Source organism: Macaca mulatta, chromosome 2 (genome assembly GCF_049350105.2).
Source record: "Macaca mulatta isolate MMU2019108-1 chromosome 2, T2T-MMU8v2.0, whole genome shotgun sequence".
In the NCBI taxonomy this organism is placed as follows: Eukaryota; Metazoa; Chordata; class Mammalia; order Primates; family Cercopithecidae; genus Macaca; species Macaca mulatta.
In genome coordinates this window covers 16,799,963-16,820,110 of record NC_133407.1, presented here as the reverse complement: position 1 = coordinate 16,820,110, position 20,148 = coordinate 16,799,963, and the positions used below count along the sequence as shown (strand labels likewise).

The 20,148-nt window shown below is 44.9% G+C and overlaps 1 protein-coding gene across 4 annotated transcripts in view; it reads right to left on the bottom strand.

Moving 5' to 3' along the window:
* The window catches only part of OSBPL10 (oxysterol binding protein like 10), a 326,237-nt gene that overhangs the window by 35,815 nt on the left and 270,274 nt on the right, over nucleotides 1–20,148 (bottom strand). For all 4 annotated transcript variants that reach the window (XM_015132398.3, XM_015132400.3, XM_015132397.3 and 1 more), the window contains one exon: nucleotides 3,560–3,709. In XM_015132398.3, coding sequence (XP_014987884.3) covers nucleotides 3,560–3,709 — 150 coding nt within the window. The remainder of the gene's footprint in view (nucleotides 1–3,559; nucleotides 3,710–20,148) is intronic.

Below are 20,148 nucleotides of genomic sequence, written 5' to 3'. Positions count from 1 at the left end.
CTCAAATGTTACCTAGCCACCCCGACCAGTTTACCTAAGAGGGACTCCCATCCCACCACCAGCTATCCTCCCTAACATGCTCTATTTCTCTTCATTATACTTCATCTCCATCTCCTTTTCTTTTCGTCCTTCCTTCCCTCTCTCTCACTTGTTTCTTGTCTGTTTCCTTCCATCATCACTCAGGCCCCATCAGGGCATGGATTCTGAATACTCTGCTGCAATCCCACTGTCTAAAACAGTATCTAGCATGTGCAGTGCTCAATAAATACATGTTACATGAGTGAACGCATTACAAATGGTTGCCTTTCATATCCCTGAAAACTAGGTAAAAATGGTCCTAAGCCTCCAACCTCAATACTGCATTTTGTGGGCCCTTCTTGGAGCCTGGAACTTGGCACAACAGTCATGTCAGGATCTCCTTAACACCACACGATGTTGCTCATTTGCTCAAACTTTCCAAGGCTTCCCATAGTCCTCAGGATCAAGTTTGTCCCCTTCACATGGCCCATAGGCTCTGTAGGATCTGATCCTAACGCCCACTCCAGGTTCAATGGAGCCACTCACCAGCATGCACAACACTCCAGACCTTTGGTGACCCTCCACCTCACTGTGGTTCCTCCATCCTCTCTTCTTTTCTAGGCTACCCACAATATGTGGAAATACAGTGGGTTATCCAGTGGTGGTAGTCACCAGTAACTTGGGGTTATGGTGCCACCCTGAGCAAAGAAGGCAGACAAGGGTGCTTCTGGAGGCAGGAAGCTACATGCTGTGTGGGGCACAGTGGAAAGTGAAAACGCAAGTCCCCTTATTTGAAAATTATTGAGAATTTCAAGACAGTGATAGCAGGGCATTAATCCAAGCCTGGAGCCCTTCCGAGCATGGGGTACTGAGCAACCTCACAGGTCAAACATCCACGAACCTGGCCCTGTCTGGTAACCACAGTGAAACATGGCAAGATACAGCACTACGTGCCCAGTTGGGCTGGTCATGACTCACAAATGTGTCAACACTGGCACATCCTCAGGGATACGGAAGTATACTTGTTTTTGGAGAGAGACTAGACCTTCATCCTTGAGGTGAAGAAGATTCTCTCTCCAGGGTGCCTGCTCATCAGATACTCCATTCTGGCTAAGTTCTTCCACTGCTTGCTTATTTAGTACAGGGTTAACTTAATGACATGGACAAGTGCCAAGAAGAGAAAAGGGGACAGTAAGGAGAGAGGAAATTTCATCAACCTTTTTATAATGCAAGGCAACAGAAGCCAAGAAACCACATAGGATAGTAACAGTTCTACCTCTTTCTCTCACAAGTATTTCAGTTTGTCAAGTCTTCCTTTGGTTTTTGAATGACAGAGTCTTCCCAGTAAAGTAAGTTAATAAACTCTAGACAGGAAAAGTTATTCTTTCAGGTACTCAACTGAGTATTGGGAGAAATGCAATGTCTGCTCTTTCAGGAAGAGGCTGTGGCTCTGAAAATGCAAAACAATCATATTCTAATAAAACAATAATAAACACGAAAGGCACAGTTGCGATATTTCTTTATTTTAGGCCAAGACAGGAATAACGTGAAGTCGCTCAGACACTCAGCTTGCCATAATATAGTCCTCTCAGCATTTTCTTGCTTCTCCATATCTGACCTTGGCAATTTCAATTTCTCTTACAATCTCTTTCCTCTGTCATTCATGATTCTAGGTCTGAGTTTTATAAACATTAAAAAAAATCCACAATGAGAATATATTTTACATCGTGACCCAGTACACATGTATCAAAAGAACTAGGTTTCATGTGCAGAATGCTCTGATATTTTCTTCTGTATTTTATTTCATTCTTTAGAAATGGTTTCACAACCCACTAATGGTTCATGACCCAGTTTGGAAACACTGTGATTTTAGATCGTACTTGTATACATTATTATCATGCACACTTCATCAAACTTTAACTCAAGCTCCATCTGGGTGTCTACACAATCCACAAGAATAAAACATGGGTATCTTTTAAAAGTCAGGCATTTAAATGACTCCTGTAGCTGAAAAACAATGAGCATTATCCAGCTAGAGGACTGAAATGAAGGGAAGGCAGCAGCATGGAGAACAGGTCGTCATAGCTTGGCGTGCAAAACAAAAGCAGCCACACAGAGGGTGGAGGATGGCGAAGAGGGAAATTTCTATGTCTGGCATCCTCTGTGTGGGCCCACTGTTTTGTTTAAAGTGGTGCAGTCTCCCAGAATATCAGACACGCTCACATTCAAACCCATGAAAACACTTCAAAGAAAAGATTTGTCTGTCATCTGAGAGGCTCCCATCTCCTCAGTCTCTCTCCTATCTTCTATAAATGGTCAGTCACCCTGTTCTGTCATCTTCCTCTTCAAAGAATTCCTCACACTCCTGCCACTTCCCTCTCTCCTCTGGCCCCCTGCCTAGTCCGAGATGAGATTGTGGAATCCAGAGCCTTCACTGTGGCCAACCAAGCCAACTGCCCTTAGGGCTGTTCCCCAGGCTGTGCCTTCAGTGGCTCTGACATCCACATTTTTCTAGCTGGCCTTCAGAATCTAGAACTTCCTTCCCCAGCACACCCTCCCCACAGATCATGTCTGTCTGTCTGTGTGACAGCTGCTTCTCTACCCCACCACAGTCAAACCACATAACATAGCATTTCATAAGGATAAGATGGTGACACACTTGCTAGGAGCTCAGCACCAGGTTAGGTCCTCTGCACGCCTCCTGCAATTCTCATGCCACCATGCCAGGAAGGCTCCCAACTGGAGTAACTGTCTGGGAGTGGAACCCAGGAAGGACGAACTCCAGGTCCTTTCTATCACCTAACAATGGCCCCAGTGACACCACACAACCTTTCAGCTACATACAAAATTGCCTTTCCTGCTTGCCTCCAGAATGAAGCTACTGACTAGAGGTGAGGGGTAACGTATGTGGGACCCTCTCCATGACATTAGTGGTGAGGACACAGGTACTCTTGGTGAGGTTCCTCAGGAAGCATCTTGCCTGCACTCAGCACCAAGAAGAGTTGATTCCACTTCTACCTATGGCAATGAGATTCAGATCACCAACAAGGTTACCCTTGGGGACCAGCGGTTACAGCTAAGGACAGCCCTCAGCCAGTCGTGAGGTTGGGTGTGCAGAGTGGCCTCATTCCCGGCGCCACCATTTGCCTTCCCCATCTTTTCCCTCTATGGCCGCTGTGTCATAGTCATCTCTATAGGCTACCTACAATTATCTCTAGAACACAGCAAGAAACAAATAGTACCTTGAATTTTCCATACCATCTCATATGCTTTTTCTGATGTTCTCCCTGCCCTTGTAGAGTAGCACCTCCTCCCGAGAATCAAATGCAAGGCTGCCCAGCCCTGAGGATAACCATTTGTGTACAAAAATGTCCTTTCAAATTATACCTGGAATATCCATACTTGAAAGCAATGCTGGCCTTTTTCCCCACTCTACTTCTCCAATCTCACCGCAATGAAAAGAATGTATATAGAGAAGGCTTGAGGATAGAGACGGAACCCCAACAATGGACCACAAATCCAGGGGGACATGCCAACCTACCTTGGTCAAATCCATTCCAAGTTTGAGTTGTGAAATGAGATGAAGAATTATACTACGCTGATCCTCCATGACGCCCAATTCCGTCTCTTCCTTATCTTCATTGTCACTTTTTTCATCTTCAGACAAAACCAATTCAGAGCCTGAGTTTGGCTAAAATGAAATAATCAATAAAAATCACCAGCTGGTCCAACAGAAGTTAGAAATAAAGTGTATGAATTCATATGCTTTGCAATGACAGAAGAAACCCAATCCTGTCCCGCAGAGAGCTGCTCTGTGACCCAGTCCTGTTGGCCATGGGGCAGATGAGTCCCCTGGGGGTCGGCCCTGTGCCTTGGACACTGCATATCCCCTTTCATCTCTCCCGTCTTCCCCGATTAGTGAGCCAAAGGGACTTCCCCTGACGAAATAGCTCCCTGTTCTTTAAGAAACTAACTATAGTATATGGGTATAAGTTCCCTTCATTTTTGCCTATTAGCAAGTAGGAATTTACCAAAGTTCAACTCCCGTTAACTTGCACGACCCAGGCCACTTCATATCTAACATAAATTTTTCTGTTTATAAGTAAAAGTTGGATTATCCAGGGAGTAACTAAAATTATTTATGGAAAAATGTGCTCTAAGACTATTTCTATCCAAATCAATTAGGATCACTCTATCAGGTGTAAGAAAAGGCTGAGAATTGGCATTAATTTAGGGAGGAAGGCACCAAATGAAAATGTAAGGCAAAACTCCTGAAACTTTATAATACTACTGGGATTCACACTGGCCAACAGACCCTGCTTTCCTCGATGCAAGTTTATTAATTCAATCACTCGATTCCATTTTTTCACATTACATAGAAAACAGGAAACTTATTAAACTGGGCAAGGGGATTACCGCACATAAAATTTTCCAATATCCAAGTGTTAAGAACTCTGGCTACAAGGTAAATTGCCTTCAGCATTCTATTGAAAGAAGTCTCCACATTCCACACTCCACATTTACCTATGTTCTTATGATGCTTGCTTATATATAAGCAAAAGCACTCTGCACAGAACATTATACATTTCTTTCCAATTATCAATAACAGGTCAGACATAATCTACAGAAATTCAGAAGCTCAAAGGAATTAAATATGAAAGGATACAGACTTGTCCAAACGTTCATGCAAAAAACGAACAATTTACTAACCTCATTAGACAGAATCATTTTATATCTACAGGCACTTCTAACATAAAAAGGTTATTTTAGTGGTCAAGGTGTTTAAAACTTTCTGGCCTTACATACCCACACTGACCATTCCTTTCCAACATTCCAAAGAGAGGTAATAATGGTGGTTCCTTCCCTCCTGGGGTAGGCATTTTTAAAACTTCAACGTAAATAGACATTTTCCATAGACATACTCCTAAGGTGTTCTCTATCAGCTCGAAATAATCCCAATTCTAAAGAGATGGTTGGGAAGGTCTCAGTGAAGCCCACAGGCTATTCCCCCAGCCAAAAGCTAAGTTTTCTTTCATTATGTGCCCAGTTCTCTAGCCACCTCATAATGGGTATTATCTGACATCACTGGCAAGTTGCTTTGCTAGATTATGCTGAAATAATTGAGGAATCCTTACCTGTGCTAACCCTGAGAAGCGAAGCCAGAGGGAAGTCTCTGAGCTGTGAGTTACCCTGATTCTACACTGGAAGTTAGGGGTAGAAGGACACAGGAGCCCAGCACTTACAGCCAGTGGCCCTGAGGGTCTCTTCCAGCTTCACCTCATGACACCCCGTGCTGCTGCGTGACTGCTGCTGTTGCCAAGGCCACCACTGCTACGAGCCTGAATGGCTAACGCTGAGATTAGCAGGGCCTCCCTTCCACCAGCCTGTCCTCCTGGCTCTCCTCCCTTTTGCCTCTTCTGGATCTCAGGTCAGTTTCAAAGTGGGTGGCTGTCTCAGCTCCCTGTGAGCTTCCATTTCCAGTCTACGCTATGGAAGTCAGAGAGCTGAGACACAAATCCCTCCCAATGGCAAAGGTGCTACAGCTGCAACTTCCTCTGCAGTGACCTGGTGGGCAGTAATCTGTATTAGCAGAATTCCTCTCATCCCAGCACCAGCTGGGGGAGGAGAGGGCAGTGCCTGGGCATTCTACTTTGGGAAGAAAAAGGACAATCAAAAACAAGTGAAATCCAACCACCACGGTATACCCAACAGGTGGGGTGGGCTGCAAAGTCCTTAAACATCTCAACAGGAAAGGCAGCTCCATTTCGTGGGCAATTATTTTCTGCTTGAAATTAGCTGTTCTCACAAAGAATGGACTGCATACTAAATCAATTGCTCCACTGAGGCTGCCATAAACTTCATGAAGCAAAGAATGATTCATTCTTCTAAAGCTGTGATTTCCTATTTGCTCACAAGCCAGTGCAGGGGAAATCCTCATCTTTCCACTCACGGCTACACTCAGTGCGATGTGTTTACAGACCTTCGGGGACCACACCTCCTCCTGCTGTCTGCCTTACTCGAAAATTAAATCCAGCTTGTCCCTGACTTCCAGTAGCCAGAAAGTCTTCCACAAGATCCAGTCGCGTGATACTAAGTACACACATAAATGTGAACACAAAGCCCTCCAGTCTTCCCCACCGTAAATCAACGGCACGTCCTCTGTGTCTGACGATTCCTCTCAAAGACACTGGCTGCAGCAGAGGAAATTAAGGCTGGCGCAGGTGCCCCAGAAGCTGAGTCATCCGGGGTGACTGGTGGCCCTGGAGTCCTGCCCAGGGAAGGACGGCCATGGGAGCCTGGCACACTGCCCTTTGGTGGCACAAATCCTGAGCAAGCCACGCCCCAACCTTAAACAAGGACCTAGGACTGTTTTCTCTCCCACAGCCTCTGAGAATTTGCCCTTTTTCTCCCAATGTGATTTGTAAAAACTTCCCTTACCCAGCCTCAAGTAAATAATCAGAGTTAAGCTGGTTTCATACACCATGTTGACAGTAAACATCTTAGAGGACACTTTCAATCCACCCACACTGCAGCTCAGTCCATCCGCACAAAGAGAAGATCCTCCCAACCCCCATTGTGGTCCAACTTGGGGGTACATGGATGGAAAGGTAGGAGTAATCAACAGGTCAACTCTGTCTGAAATAGGTCCATGGCAATGTAAATGCCAATCTACTGGCATCCACAAAGCACCCACATAGGCATCCACTGCAAGGAATGGAGGGTTTGAAGAGACAGGTCTTGATGGAGTTTTAAAGACACAAAACCTCCTTCCCTTTTATGGTCAAGGGTTTGTTGATTCCACTACGCTGATGTGGAATTCAAAGAGACTGATAATTGTCACCCTCTCTAAGTGCTGGTTTCCATAATCAGGTCCCCATGCTTATCCACATCCACACCCCTCTTCTCTTACAAAGTCCCGCTTGTCTCCTGGGAGTCCCTGCACGCCTCCCCTCTCTGAATCTCTGCAAATTTTCACTTATAAAACAATAACAACTGTCTCAAGGTCATCAAAAATGGCAGAACAGTGTTCCCCCATCTCTGAAAAATATGAACATGAGAAATGGTTTCATAATGCTGAGAGAATTTATAAGACTTAAGCAGAAGAATCTTCAGATCCCCCATCCCCCAGAGATTTTTGCAAATGAGCCAGCCTAGTCACAAAAATGTATGTAAACTTGAAGATAAAATGGAATTAAAATATGTGTTAAAGAGAAGCAGGCTTTGAAAAAATGAGGATTTTAATAAAAACAGAAATTATGACTCAATATTTCTACCACACAAGCACCTCAGGGCATATGGTGCTACAAAAATCAAGCAACTGTGCCTATTAGCAAATGGGGAGAATGATAAGTGAAAATTCGATGGGCAGGAAAAAGTTTCACGGGCAGGCTGGGGCTTAGGGACATTCCCTGGTGACCCACAGTGACCTGTGCCCAGAGCAAGGGTTCTTGGCCTGGGCCCCAGGGACAGCCCTTAAAATATTCACCCCCATCCTTGAAATTTTATGTAAAAACTGTAAGTCTGGGCATTTTTCTGAAGAGGGGTCCATAGCTCCCCCTGGATTCTTAGAAGGATCTCTGCCCCTTCACTGACCTCTGGCCTCTCGAGGACCAAAGGCTGAGACCATGTGAGAGATGGGCTCTTGGGCTGGGAATGGTCTAATCCAAGACAGTCACAGCATCTACAGATGTTACCCTGCCCTTAACCGCAGGCCTCTGCTTCTTATTTATAAGGAGAAGCAGGTATATGGGGCTATGCCACCGAGGCCAAAGCCAGGAGGCACAACTGTGATGTGTGTTAGGTTTGTGTGGTCCAACAGTCTTCTCAATGGGGACACCAATGTGGGAGAAACATTTAGCTTTGCTTTCATCTCTTAAACAAAAATCTTAATTCTTCAATACAAATGCAAATTTCAAGCACGACTGAAATGCCAATCTTTTTATTCAATACATATACGTAATGTAACTACAGTTTGGGTCCGTGCCAGGAAAAACCATGAAATGGACATTTGTCTGCAGAGTCCACTCATTTCCCTGTCACAGGCTTCATTCACCCCACCCATGTCCCCAAAGGTACTCTCTTTCCTGGCACTTCACTCCTGCTTTCCCCTCCTCAGACGGAGGACTCCTACCCCACCCCATCCTTCCTGCTTTAGTGACCTGTCTTCTCTCTCAACCTAGATCTGGCCTTCAGATAGAGGGGGTCAACACAAGCAGTCTGATCTACTAGCGTCTCCTTTATTTGTACACGGCCTTATAACCTAATATCTTAATTCACAAGACTGAATCCTTACTGGTTAGATTTGAGACATCATGGCAGAAGCTGGCATGGTTCCATCGCCTAACCATTAAAGGTGCATTTTGCCTTTGGACAGGGAGCTTTTCTGTGCCAAACCAGGAATCACAGACATGCAGGGGTAGGAGGGTCTACTCTAGCAAGGATTAAGATGGATTCCTAAAGCCATCTCATGCCCAAGTAAATAAGTATCCAATAAACAGACAATATCTACAACAGAAAAACATCACCCACTGAGCTCCAGTGACCTGCAACCTTCCTGAAAACCTATATGGCAACGACAGACAATAAAGCCAGCTAGAGAATGAACATCAAATTCTCTTTTAGCAGCAAGCATATTGCAGTTCAATCATTTTTAAAGCCTGGCAACTTTCCCTACACACTGTTAACTTGGCAAGGAGGCACTGGGGTGAACTGAGCCATACCAAAAAACCTTGGCACTGAGTGACAAGACCAAACACATCTAGATAGTATCTTTATGGGGAAATCTAGCCATGTCAAAAAAAAAATTTGGTAGTCTGAGGGTCACAGAAATGCAGGCAGTAGGTGAGAAGACCCAAAGCACCATGCTCAGATATCCTCAGAAAAGAGAACTGTCAGGTACACAGCAGCATGGCAAAGAAGTAACCAGGGAATGACATTCCCTTATAGACAAATTATTTCTCAATTCCGTAACTACACAGAACAGACAATAACATGCAACAATGGCCACGGGGGCAAGAATACTTATGTTTGCTAGGGGAAAAGAGTCAACAGAAGCTGGCTTGTCAGGAAATAAGGGGTTCTAGAAAAATAAAGAGGGTGGAGTCGAGACACAGAAGCTAGGGACTAGAGAGATTAGAAGAGTAGGCACGTAGAAGACAAAGGGGATAAATCAAGAAACACAGTGAGTTGCAGAAGAGAAACCACGGGGTCTCAGTGTCTATGAGGAGCAAGTGCCCAAGGACCAATTCCTGAATCCATTTTTCAGATCTTTTTTCAGTTAAAAAAATTTAATTTTTTATTAAATTAGAGACAGGGTCTGGCTATGTTGCCAAAGTTGGTCTCAAACTCCTGGCCCTCAAGTGATCCTCCCATCTTGGCCTCCCAAAGTGCTGGGATCACAGGCATGAACCACTGCACCTGACCTTCCGTTCTAACAATAATAGTGTTAGTGCTGCAGTACAGCATCCATAAAACCAAGGACTTAGTCCCTTTCATCTCTAGTCATTTTCTCATTCCAATACGTACAGCATATTTAACCAAATTATCACCATCATTACATAATCCTCACAGTGTGTCTTCACAATCAGTGACATTTCATATCTTAAGAACCCCATCTAACAGGCAAAGGTCATGAAAACTGGCATAGCCACAACTGAAGATCCAGGCCAACTCCGTATATATGTCAATTACATCAGCATAGCCCAGGGTATACAAAGATGGCCAGCAATCCGGGAAATTTCACTTGGCCTTCTTGTCCCCATTTCCAGTAAGAAACTCGTATCACGTGACTACCAAGGGCAAGGCATTCACTACTACATGCTTGGAAAAAGTATCTCCCCTGAGGACACAGAGATAGAAAGTTTTGTCATATGAATGCAAAATGGTTGATCCTGATGAACCTACTGTCCTTCCCACATACTGCACAGGTGAGATTTCTCCTCCGGAAGTGTCTTTTTGGTGGCTGTGTCTAATTCTCCAAAAGTAGGCCATCTTTGCTGGGTAGAGGGTATCTCAGCTGAACGGGTGGATGTTCCACTCTGGTCAGAAGTCATGCCGAAGACAGAAGCTGTGGACACATGTCTTCAGCTGGTGTCTGGTATAGTTGGTGCCCCTCGGCCCTGCTGCAGGGCAGCTGTTGAAGGCTCCTGCACATGTACTATCCTCTACATGGAGCCACTTCCAAAGCCAGGCAACCAACTGTGCCTCAAAGGCCACCAGCGAATTTAGGGGACCTTATCTTGCCATTTGGAGGTAGATTCAACAACGAGGCCACTGCGAGGGGAACCCGACGGAGAAGCTGGATCTTATCCTTGACAGGTACAAGTACACGCATGTCCACACAGCAAGCTGGTCCCAGCTGCCTTTTGGAGATGCTGAGTTTGTCGTCACTGACATCACAATCCTCCTGCTGCCTCCCAGGGGATGAGCTGGCTGGCTGGCTCTAACCACACATACACACACATTTACCACACTTGGCTCTTATAGACTGGAAGGACAGATGCGCTTCCTGAGCAAAGGGGCCGACCTGCAGAAAGGTTAGTTTTCAATAAAACACACCCTGGAAGGCAGAAGAAGGTCACTTCTTGGGAGGGGAGAGAGTGGGGGCATTTGTCATCAGCCAAGATAACAGGGAACAATGATATGGAGAGGATTCAACAGGCATTCCTTTAAAACATTCGAGGGAAGCATTCGCAGGAAATAGCAGCATGTCTTTGTCTCATTTCTACATTTCTGATCCGAAACCAGAGTCTATTTTTAAACGAAAGGAAAAAACAGAAATCAAGAAATAGCAAAGAAAACCTAAAGAAAGTACAAAAAAGAAAAGGGAAGAAGCAGCGGCAAATGAAGGGGTAGGCAACAACTTTGCAGCGGAGCTTTTGGCGTGTGCCAGCGTGAATACCGACTGCCAGCGCGCAGAATCCCAGAGGCTGCAAATCAAGTTCAGCATCAGCCCTGCTGCCTGGAAAAGCAGGGAAAGGGCAGGGCCCCAACAACACAGAGGGCCTGCTAAGTGCCACTGTGTCAGGCGCTTTACAGCATCTCAATGAGCAAAACGCTAGCACTTTAAAACCAAATCCAGCGCTGAATTACTAACATGGCCGAGAGCTCTGAAAGACACCCTGAAAGCAAAGCTGTTTATGCTCGTGGGACCAAGGTCTCCATGGCCCCTATTCTGATGTTGCACAAGCAGCACAGATCACAGGAAGCTCATGAGTATTTGGGATAAAAGTCACAGTGAGGATAAGGAAGAGGCCACGAAGTCAGAGACTACCACAGCTTTAGGAGACAGTGATGCATAAAAGAAAAGCGTGGAGATCCGGCTGCAGATAGTCCTGGTGATCAATCCTAAAGACGCTATGCCCCACCTGTAAGGCTCAGTCTCCCTGTCTCTAAAATGGACATGGTACCACCTCTCACATCTCAGAGGCCTGCTCTAGGTCTCAACAAGGCAAAGCATGCAAAGCAATGAACACAGTGGCTGGCACACAAGAAGTGCTTGGTAAACAGCCATGCTCTGATGAGGCCTGTGATGTTCGCACTGGGCACACAGTGGTATGTTGACTTCAGGTTGCTGCTAAAGCTCCTGCATCCTCCTACTTGTGCTGCTCCCTTCTCCCCCGCAGCTTCCCTCTCAAAGCTGAACTGATGCCACCCAAGCTCCTCTGCTAGGCCTTCCCCACTGAGGGTTTTGGGGCTGCAGGGCCCTGACCACAAGGCAAGCATCCCTTCCCTGGTCTGGAGCTACGCTAGGATTCAGAGAACTTTGAAATATGTCTCAATCAAGGTCACATGCAAATGTATGAACTAAGCAAGACAAAGACAAAGCAGCAAATGCAGTGAATCACAGATAGTATCCCAGCAACCGACCCCAGAGGACCAGCTGTGGTTTGGAGGTGACAGGAGCAGTAGCCATCCACACCTGTTATTCGAACCTGCCATCCACAGCTACTCAAGTTCTCTAGGCCTAGGAAAGGTAGGGAAGAAACTCCTTCAAGACCCCATTCTAGCCTTCCTGGAGCTCTGATAAGAGAGAACACAATGGGTTTAGACATAAAGGCATAAGGGAAGGTTTAATGGCAAGCAGGCACTGAGTCTGAAAGGGTTACTATCACCTCAGCCACCTCCAACGATCACAGGTAACAAAGCACCACATTAGATACAGAAGCTAGAAATTTGCTTAAGATATGGTCTCAGCATTCAACGGGCCGGTGTTCTGGTTGAGAAGGAGTACATGGATCTTTCTTTCTCCTAGCCCTGGAGACTAGTAAGTTTCAGACTGTAAGTTTCAACTCAACATTTGAGACTTAGTTCAACCACGTTTCACAGAGGTGGAGACTTAATCCTACCATCTGTCCCTAGGTGCTTCGGACATGCCCATTCTGGCACTTAGCAAAGTGGATTTATGCAAGTGCACACCCACTTTCCAACTGGACCAGAAATGTCAGCCCTCTTTCGGCAAAGGAAAATTGATTATTTAGGGCTGGCTACTCAGGGCCATGGGTGGAGGTGGACGTAGAGGCCGTCTATAAATCTGAGGAGAAAGAAAGCTGTGATCAATTAGTAACATCAGCCAGAGGCTCAGGAGGGGAACGCAGTGGCCATGTGGTTATTGGCTTACCTTAATTGGAACTCTTTGATGGAGGAATCCTAGCTAATTGAGGGCTTCATTTCTAGAATTCCACCACAAAGGGCGGTTTACAACAGATGTACAGTAAGTTCTTAAAAGGAATGAATTTATAAAACCAAAAAGAAAGTGTGGGAAACTTGAGTGTGCAAGGACAAAAATCTAGATTTAAAAGGACAGCCAGTCACAGAAGGCTATGTGTTGTGATTCCACGTCTATGAGACATCCAAGACAGGCAACACAGATGAGTGGCTGTAGGGGCTGTGAGGACGGGCGGAACGGGGGTGACAGCTAAAGGGTCCAGGGTTTCTGAGGTGATGAAAACGTTCTAAAATTGACTGTGGTGACAGTGACATATACCTGTAAATATACTAAAATCCACCAAATGGTTGGTACAATTTAAATGGATAAATTGTATGGCATGTGTATTATATCTCAACAATGTCTTCAAAAATAGAAAAATAAATGAAAAGGTATATGATACAAAATCAAATAGCAAAGGCCAGGAGGAAGGGCGTGGCCAGGGTGATCAGAGGGGCTCACACAGAGAAGGCAGACTCTGGGCGGGGTGTCACCAAAGAGGAGCGCTTCAAGCAGCCAAGAGAAAGAGGGGACAGTCCAACAGCAGAAATGATGCCAGTCAGGGATGAAGAGAACCCTACTGCAGGGAAGTGTAGCTGAGGCCAAGCACAGGGCTTTGGCCTTATAATAGGACTCATTCCCTTGGAGAGCCCATCTGATCCAACAGCTTTCAATAATTTCTAAATATTTATTTCCTAAGTGTGTATCTCAAGTTCAGCCTTCTCCCCTGAACTCTAGCTTTGTGCACCCAGTGGCCTATTCAACATCTCCCCCCTTAGCTATCCGAGGTGGGCAGGATAGCAGACCCCTGCCCACGTCCTAATTCCCAGAACCTGTGTATATGGCACTTTAAGTGACAAGGGGAGCTTTACACACGTGATTACGTTAAGGACCTTGAGATGAGGAGATTAACCTGGATTGCTGAGGTGGCCTCGATGTAAAAACATGAATCCCTAAACTTAGAGAATCTTTCCAGGCTGTGGTCAGAAAGAGGAATATAGATGCAACGTTCCTGGCTCTGAAGATGAAGAAAGGGGCCACAAGCCAAGGAATGTGGGCAGCCTCTAGAAACTGGAAAAGCCAAGGAAACAAATTCTTTCCTAGGGCCTCCAGAAAGAAATGCAGCCCTGCCAGCACCTTGATTTTAGCCCACTGAGACCTGTGTCTGAATTCTTACACGGAACTGTAAGATGATAAATTAGTGTTGTTTTAAATCAATAAGTCGATAATCATTTGTTACAGCAGTGAAAACACATCACCTAATGGCCATCTCAGACTTATTGTGTCTAAAACAGACCTTTCAATTAATAGCTCCAAAATATGATCCTCCTCATCTCAGTAAATAACAGCTTTGTTTTTCTAACCACTTGGCCAAAAGCCTTGGCACCATTCTTGACTTTAATTTCTTGCATATGCACTGCTCCACATCACATCCATCAGCAACTTCTGCAAATTATATCTAGAATCTCATTGTTTCTCACAACTTCAGCCACCCTGGCAAAGCCACCATCACCTCTCTCTCCTAATTACTGCAACAGCTTCCCGTCAGTCTCCTGCCCCTCCTCCCAGTCTACGTCTCCTCACAGTAGCTGAAAGGTATCTTAAATCATAAAGTTGATCATATAACTCCTAGGCTGAAAGCCCTCCCCTCTTGACTCAGACTAAATGTCAAAGTCCTGACTGCAGTCCACGAGGCCCTACACGATGTTGCCCCACGACTTCTCTACTCTTCGCTTGATCACACTCCCCTCCTTGTTCACCCTACTCACCCCTCCCAGCCACCTTCTGTTCTTGGAACACGTGAAGGAGAGGCCTACCTCAGGGCCTTTGCACCTGCTCTTATTGGTCTTCTTCATCCACTTCCCCCTTACTTCACTCAGATCTTTTTAAATTTTATTTTACTTATTTATTTTTTATTTCGAGACAGAGTCTCACTCTGTTGCCCAGGCTGGAGTGCAGTGGTGCAGTCTCAGCTCACTGCAACCCTCCCCTCCTGGGCTTAAGTGATTCTCCTGCCTCAGCCTCCCAAGCAGCTGGAATTACAGGTGCATACCACCATGCCAGGCTAATTTTTGTATTTTTAGTAGAGATGGGGTTTAACCATGTTGCCCAAGCTGGTCTTGAACTCCTGATCCACCCGTCTCATCCTCCCAAAGTGCTGGGATTACAGGCATGAGCCACCACACCCGGCCTCACACAGATCTTAATTCCAATGTCCCCTCACCACAGCAGCCTTTGACCATCTAGGCCAGCACCACTCCCTCTCCTCCCTCTCCATGGTTTGCTCCTTCCTCAGCTCTGCTTTTCCTTGCAGCACTCATCACTCTCAACTGTATTATATGTGTATTTATCATCTCTTCCCCCTTGCAGAAAGTCAGCTCACAGGAAGCAGGACCAAAATGTTTTGCTAGCTGCTGTGGCTTTATCAACAAAAATACTATCTGACATTGACTTATTCGTTGCATAAGTAAAGGAAATAAACAGCTGGCTTTCCCCTATGGAAATGAGGAACTGCTGAAGATTCTGAGGTGGCTGGGTAATAGAACTCAGGCCTAGAAGATGAATGGTTAAGCAAGCAACGATATGATTGCACACAGGGGGGACGGGCACTGAGGGCAGTTTTGGAAGACTCCTGCCACAGTCCAGCGTGAGGGAGACCGACACACACTGGGGGGTGGTAGTGAAATGTTTGACGTCCTTCCTTCTCCTCTACTGGGTAAATATACACATAAGGCTCTGTGTTAGGTGCGGAGGAGGATTACAATCAGTGTAGGACATGGCCTGGGTCACCCCGGACCCTGCAGCCTTGCTGGGCAGACAGTAGTTGGGTTTTGAGTTCCTGTATGTGGAAGATCAAACAGTGAGTTATTGCGGGGGTGCAGTAATCAGAGGCAAGGCAGGGAGCTGGCAGCCGGCAGGTAAGGAAGAGAGAGAGAAAGCACAAGAGGCAGCGGGGTGGAGAGAGAGGCAAAATGGACCAGTCAAAACTGTCTGCAGATCCAATTATTCCACTAAACACGATGGGCAATAGAAAACAGCTAAGACGACACACATGGGCAGGTGGCATTCAGCTGGGAGAAGTGCTGTTCTCATCTCTGCTCCCCTCCTTTCAGCCCTGCCTGCACGCGATAAAGGAGCCCAGCAGCCGCATCCTGCCCTTCCTGTTCTGCGCACCATCCTAGTCACCCAGGCTTGAGACCTGCAAGTTCCCAGACCCCTCCCATCCAGAGACCCACCTGGCCCACCATCCCTTCCTTTCCTCATCTTTGCTGCTACCACACCCTAGGCTTTGGTCACATAAATGTAGGGCCCTGCCAGCCTCCCAGCTCATCCTTCCGCTCCAGACTCCTTCTCTTACACTGTCTTGTACCACACCACCAGAGCGTTCTTCCCCAGACACCCACTGCTCTGTTCAGAAGTCTTCAATCAGGCACATGTTCTCAGGATCTCCTGAGGGCTGTGTCAAAAAAAAAAAAAAAAAAAAAAAAGGTCTTCAATTGCTTCCCACTGCCTAGACGAAAATGTCTACTCAGCCAGTACTTTGGGCTTCCTCAGTCTGACCCATACTTCCCCTCCCCTCCTCAACTTCCTCTAGGCTAGACTGAGGACAGCATACTCACTTCTCACCCTACTCTCTAGACTTGCCCTGTCTAATCCAGTAGGTGCTAGTCACACTTAGCTACTTAAAATAATTAAAATTAAACACAATTTAAAATTCTGTTCCTTGATAGCACTAACCACATTCAGACTAGTGGCTACCATATTGGAGAGCATAGAAGGAAAACACTGTCCTCACTGCAGCAAGTTGGATTGGAGAGTGGTGCTCTAACTTTTGATGGCCTCCCAATCCATTTCTACTCCTTCCACCAATTGTTATTTGCCTGTACGAACAGCATTGGCGCCATGATGCTGGCTCTAACGATCTGGGCAGGAGCACTCCCCCCCTCCTCTAAATCCCACGTTGAAGTTTTACTGGGATCACTCGAATGTTACTGCCATGCCTATCTTTCCTTAACTTCTTGGTCCTATAAAGTTCAGTGGGAAGAGATTATTTTCAAAATCTAAAATTCCTGATGAAACACCAAAGGACAATTTTACAAACACCTCCACTTCAAAAACAAACTGATGAAGGAATAATGTAGTTGCGGTAGCCAATATAAAATGATTCTGTGCCTAAAAACTGAAAGGAATTCTACCACCTATGACTTGCTTCTATCATAAGCACGGGTACATGCTGAGACTAGAATTCTGGCTTTCTAGATCCACAGTTTAAATTATTATTGATTTATGCTTTGTGCTGGGTGATGGATTTCTTCTGATCTGCAGATGGTAAATGGCTTTATTCAGAAAGAAACACACGACTCAAGTCAATGGTACCACGTCAGTGATTCTTTCAGAACTCTACACTTGATGCCACTAATTGCTAGACTGTCTTGCTTTACCCATAAATTATGCAGTTATGGGCCTGAACTCTACAGCAGGGACAGAAGAAAACATGTAAAGTACTGCAGGAACGCAGAGTGGCAGCACGGAAAGGTTCTAAATTAGGTCTACTGTGGTCCCCGGACCTGCAGCAGCAGAATCACTGTGAATTGGATAGAAATTCAAGTCTAGGGCCCCCCTCCAGACCTATAGACACAGAAACTCTGGGGGCAAGGCAGAGACCAGTGTTTGTCTGGTTTGGGGTTGGTTGGTTTACTCTTTTAATTGAAATACAATTATACTTGGTACAATATGCAAATCTTATTGTACAGTACCATGAATTTTGACAAATGTATCGCTTTATATCCAACTTAATATTTTTCTGTTTTACCATTTTTAAGTGTACAGCTCAGGAATATTAACTATAATAACGTTATTGTACAACAGATCTCTAGGACTTTTTCATCCAGTGAAGCAAACTCTATACTCAGTGAACAGCAACTCCCTTTCTCCTCCTCCCTGCTCCCCGAGGCCCTGCAGCAGATGTTGGTGCCCCCTAGCATTTGAGAAGGTCTGCGCTAATGATCCCCGGCCACGGGCGCTGCAAGGAACAGCAGAGGAAAGTAGCAGACGTGATAGGGGCCTGGCTCCCAAAGGGGAGCAGCGCAGGCAGTGTGCTACCAGCCCCTCGGATTCTCCAAACCCAGTCCTAGGTGGCCAGTGAGGAGATGGTTCTGGGCTAGATGCTAGGGGAAACCAAACACAGACATATGGACAACTTTTCTCATAAACTTGTGTAGGCACAAGTTTAAGAAAATTGTATTCCTCAACATTAGACAAGGTTCCAGAAATTTCATTTGATGGCCCCCAAACAGATTCGGAAAACTATCAACTTTGATTGGATAAGGGTGATTGTATTTTCATCAGTGGCCACACCAGGCAGTCATTCAACTCCAGCTTTCAATTTTATCTGTCCATTTGAATCATTTATGCTTCTCACCTGGAAATTCCCAACTAATACCCTCCGATGGAAATTTCCGAAGCGTACGATAACACAAAGGAAATAACCAAGCGCATCGCAAACCACAGAACAGTTTTGATTTACAAGTCATTAGAAGCAAGAGGCATTTACTGTTCTTTGCAGGCCAAAAGGGACTGCATCATGAATAATGGAAAAAGCAAAATGCATTAAGAACTCTTCTGATAATGTTATAATGTTCTCGGCCACACGGAAGGCACATTCATTGAGGACTTTCCCTGTGCCAGGCACATATCAATACATACAGAGTAGCAAGTCTTTAAGGGATAAAAACTAGCAAGTCCACCCCGTTTTGCTTCAATAGGTAGTTTCTGGATCATTATCTTCCGACTCTCAAACCAGTGATTTGGTACCACAAGCAGATCAAGAGCTAGGAATATCAGAAACAACCCAAAGCTCACGTTTTATTCTTTTCATTTTTCTTAAAGACAAATCTGGTATACGCCTATTCTGTCCTGATTTCTGTAAATATTAACAAACCACGAAGAAAGCATCTAGCAGAAAACAGGCTCTAGCATTTCCTAAAAGAAAAGAAATAAAACAAGAGCAAAACTACCACAGCCCTTAATTCCACAATGAGGAGGCACCAATAATGCCCCATTATAAAGCTACAATCTCTACATCCCACTCAATATCTTTTGGTCCAAACAGCAAGCATTTTCTATTCTCTTTAATTTGCATTATGTGTGTCCATTTTTCTAGCCACAGTGACATAGGATATTAAAAGGTTTCCCTGTACTTTTACTCAGATGTGAAATGATATTCAGGATGTAAGAGGGTAATTGCAGCAATTCATATTTTCTTTATATTATTCCACTGCCATAAAATCCAAATAAGGCTCACTATGTCCTCTACTTTAAAAACTGTCACATTATCATGCTCTGCTTTGTCCTACTCTCAAATGCTTCATTCACTGAAAACTTCCAGGGGAAATTTGTGAGATAGCTGTAATCATCCTGGGGTAACACAAACCGTAGGTAGTAGCACTATTAATAATCAGAACAGTGGGATTCTTACATTTAGCACAAAAAGAAGGTGAATTTTAAGACATAACTGTGCTCAGGTAGGACCTACGATCCTTTAAATACTACATATTCTAGTTTTTGTTTGTATTACTCTGTTGCACAGAATTTCCATTTCTTTTTTTTTCTTTCTTTCTTTTCTTTTTCTTCATCTCACTCTGTTGCCCAGGCTAGAGTGTGGCATGATCTCGGCTCACTGCAACCTCTGCCTCCCAGGTTCAAGCAAATTCTCCCGCCTCAGCCTCCCGAGTAGCTGGGACTACAGGTACGTGACACTACACCTGGCTAATTTTTTGTATTTTTAGTAGATACGGGGTTTCACAGTGTTAGGCACGATGGTCTCAATCTCCTGACCTCGTGATCTGCCTGCCTTGGCCTCCTAAAGTGCTGGGATTACAGGTGTGAGCCACCATGCCCGGCCCCAGAATTTCCATTTCTGTAGCATAAAATAACTTCATGATGACTTTCCAAGCTAGGTTTTCTGTCACTTTAGAGAATTTGTCAATTTAGAGATTTTGACAGAATTCTCTACTCCTGAACACATCTTCATCCCATTTTCATAAAACAGGATCATGAAACGCATCCTTCATGTGAGTTTCAAAAGTTTCAAAAAACAGAGTATGTGACACTTTATTGGAAATTGATATTTAACTGAATATTTTATCATGCTATACTTAATTCAATGTCTTTGAATTTCTTTTAAAAAGTTTTTATGTCATTAAGTGTTTCATTTTTAAGGAATAAATATATTGGTTTTTTTCAACTTGACAAGTATCCTGCATAAAACTGCATTAAAAACCAGTAACATCAGACCCTGGGATGGGATGGAAGGTCCAAATCAGAACCTCCATGGAATGCATCTCTCCATATTTTCACTTTGTTTTCAAGCAAGGACCTAGACCAGCAAGAAAGTGAGGGTAGAAAAACCACCTCTCCACATG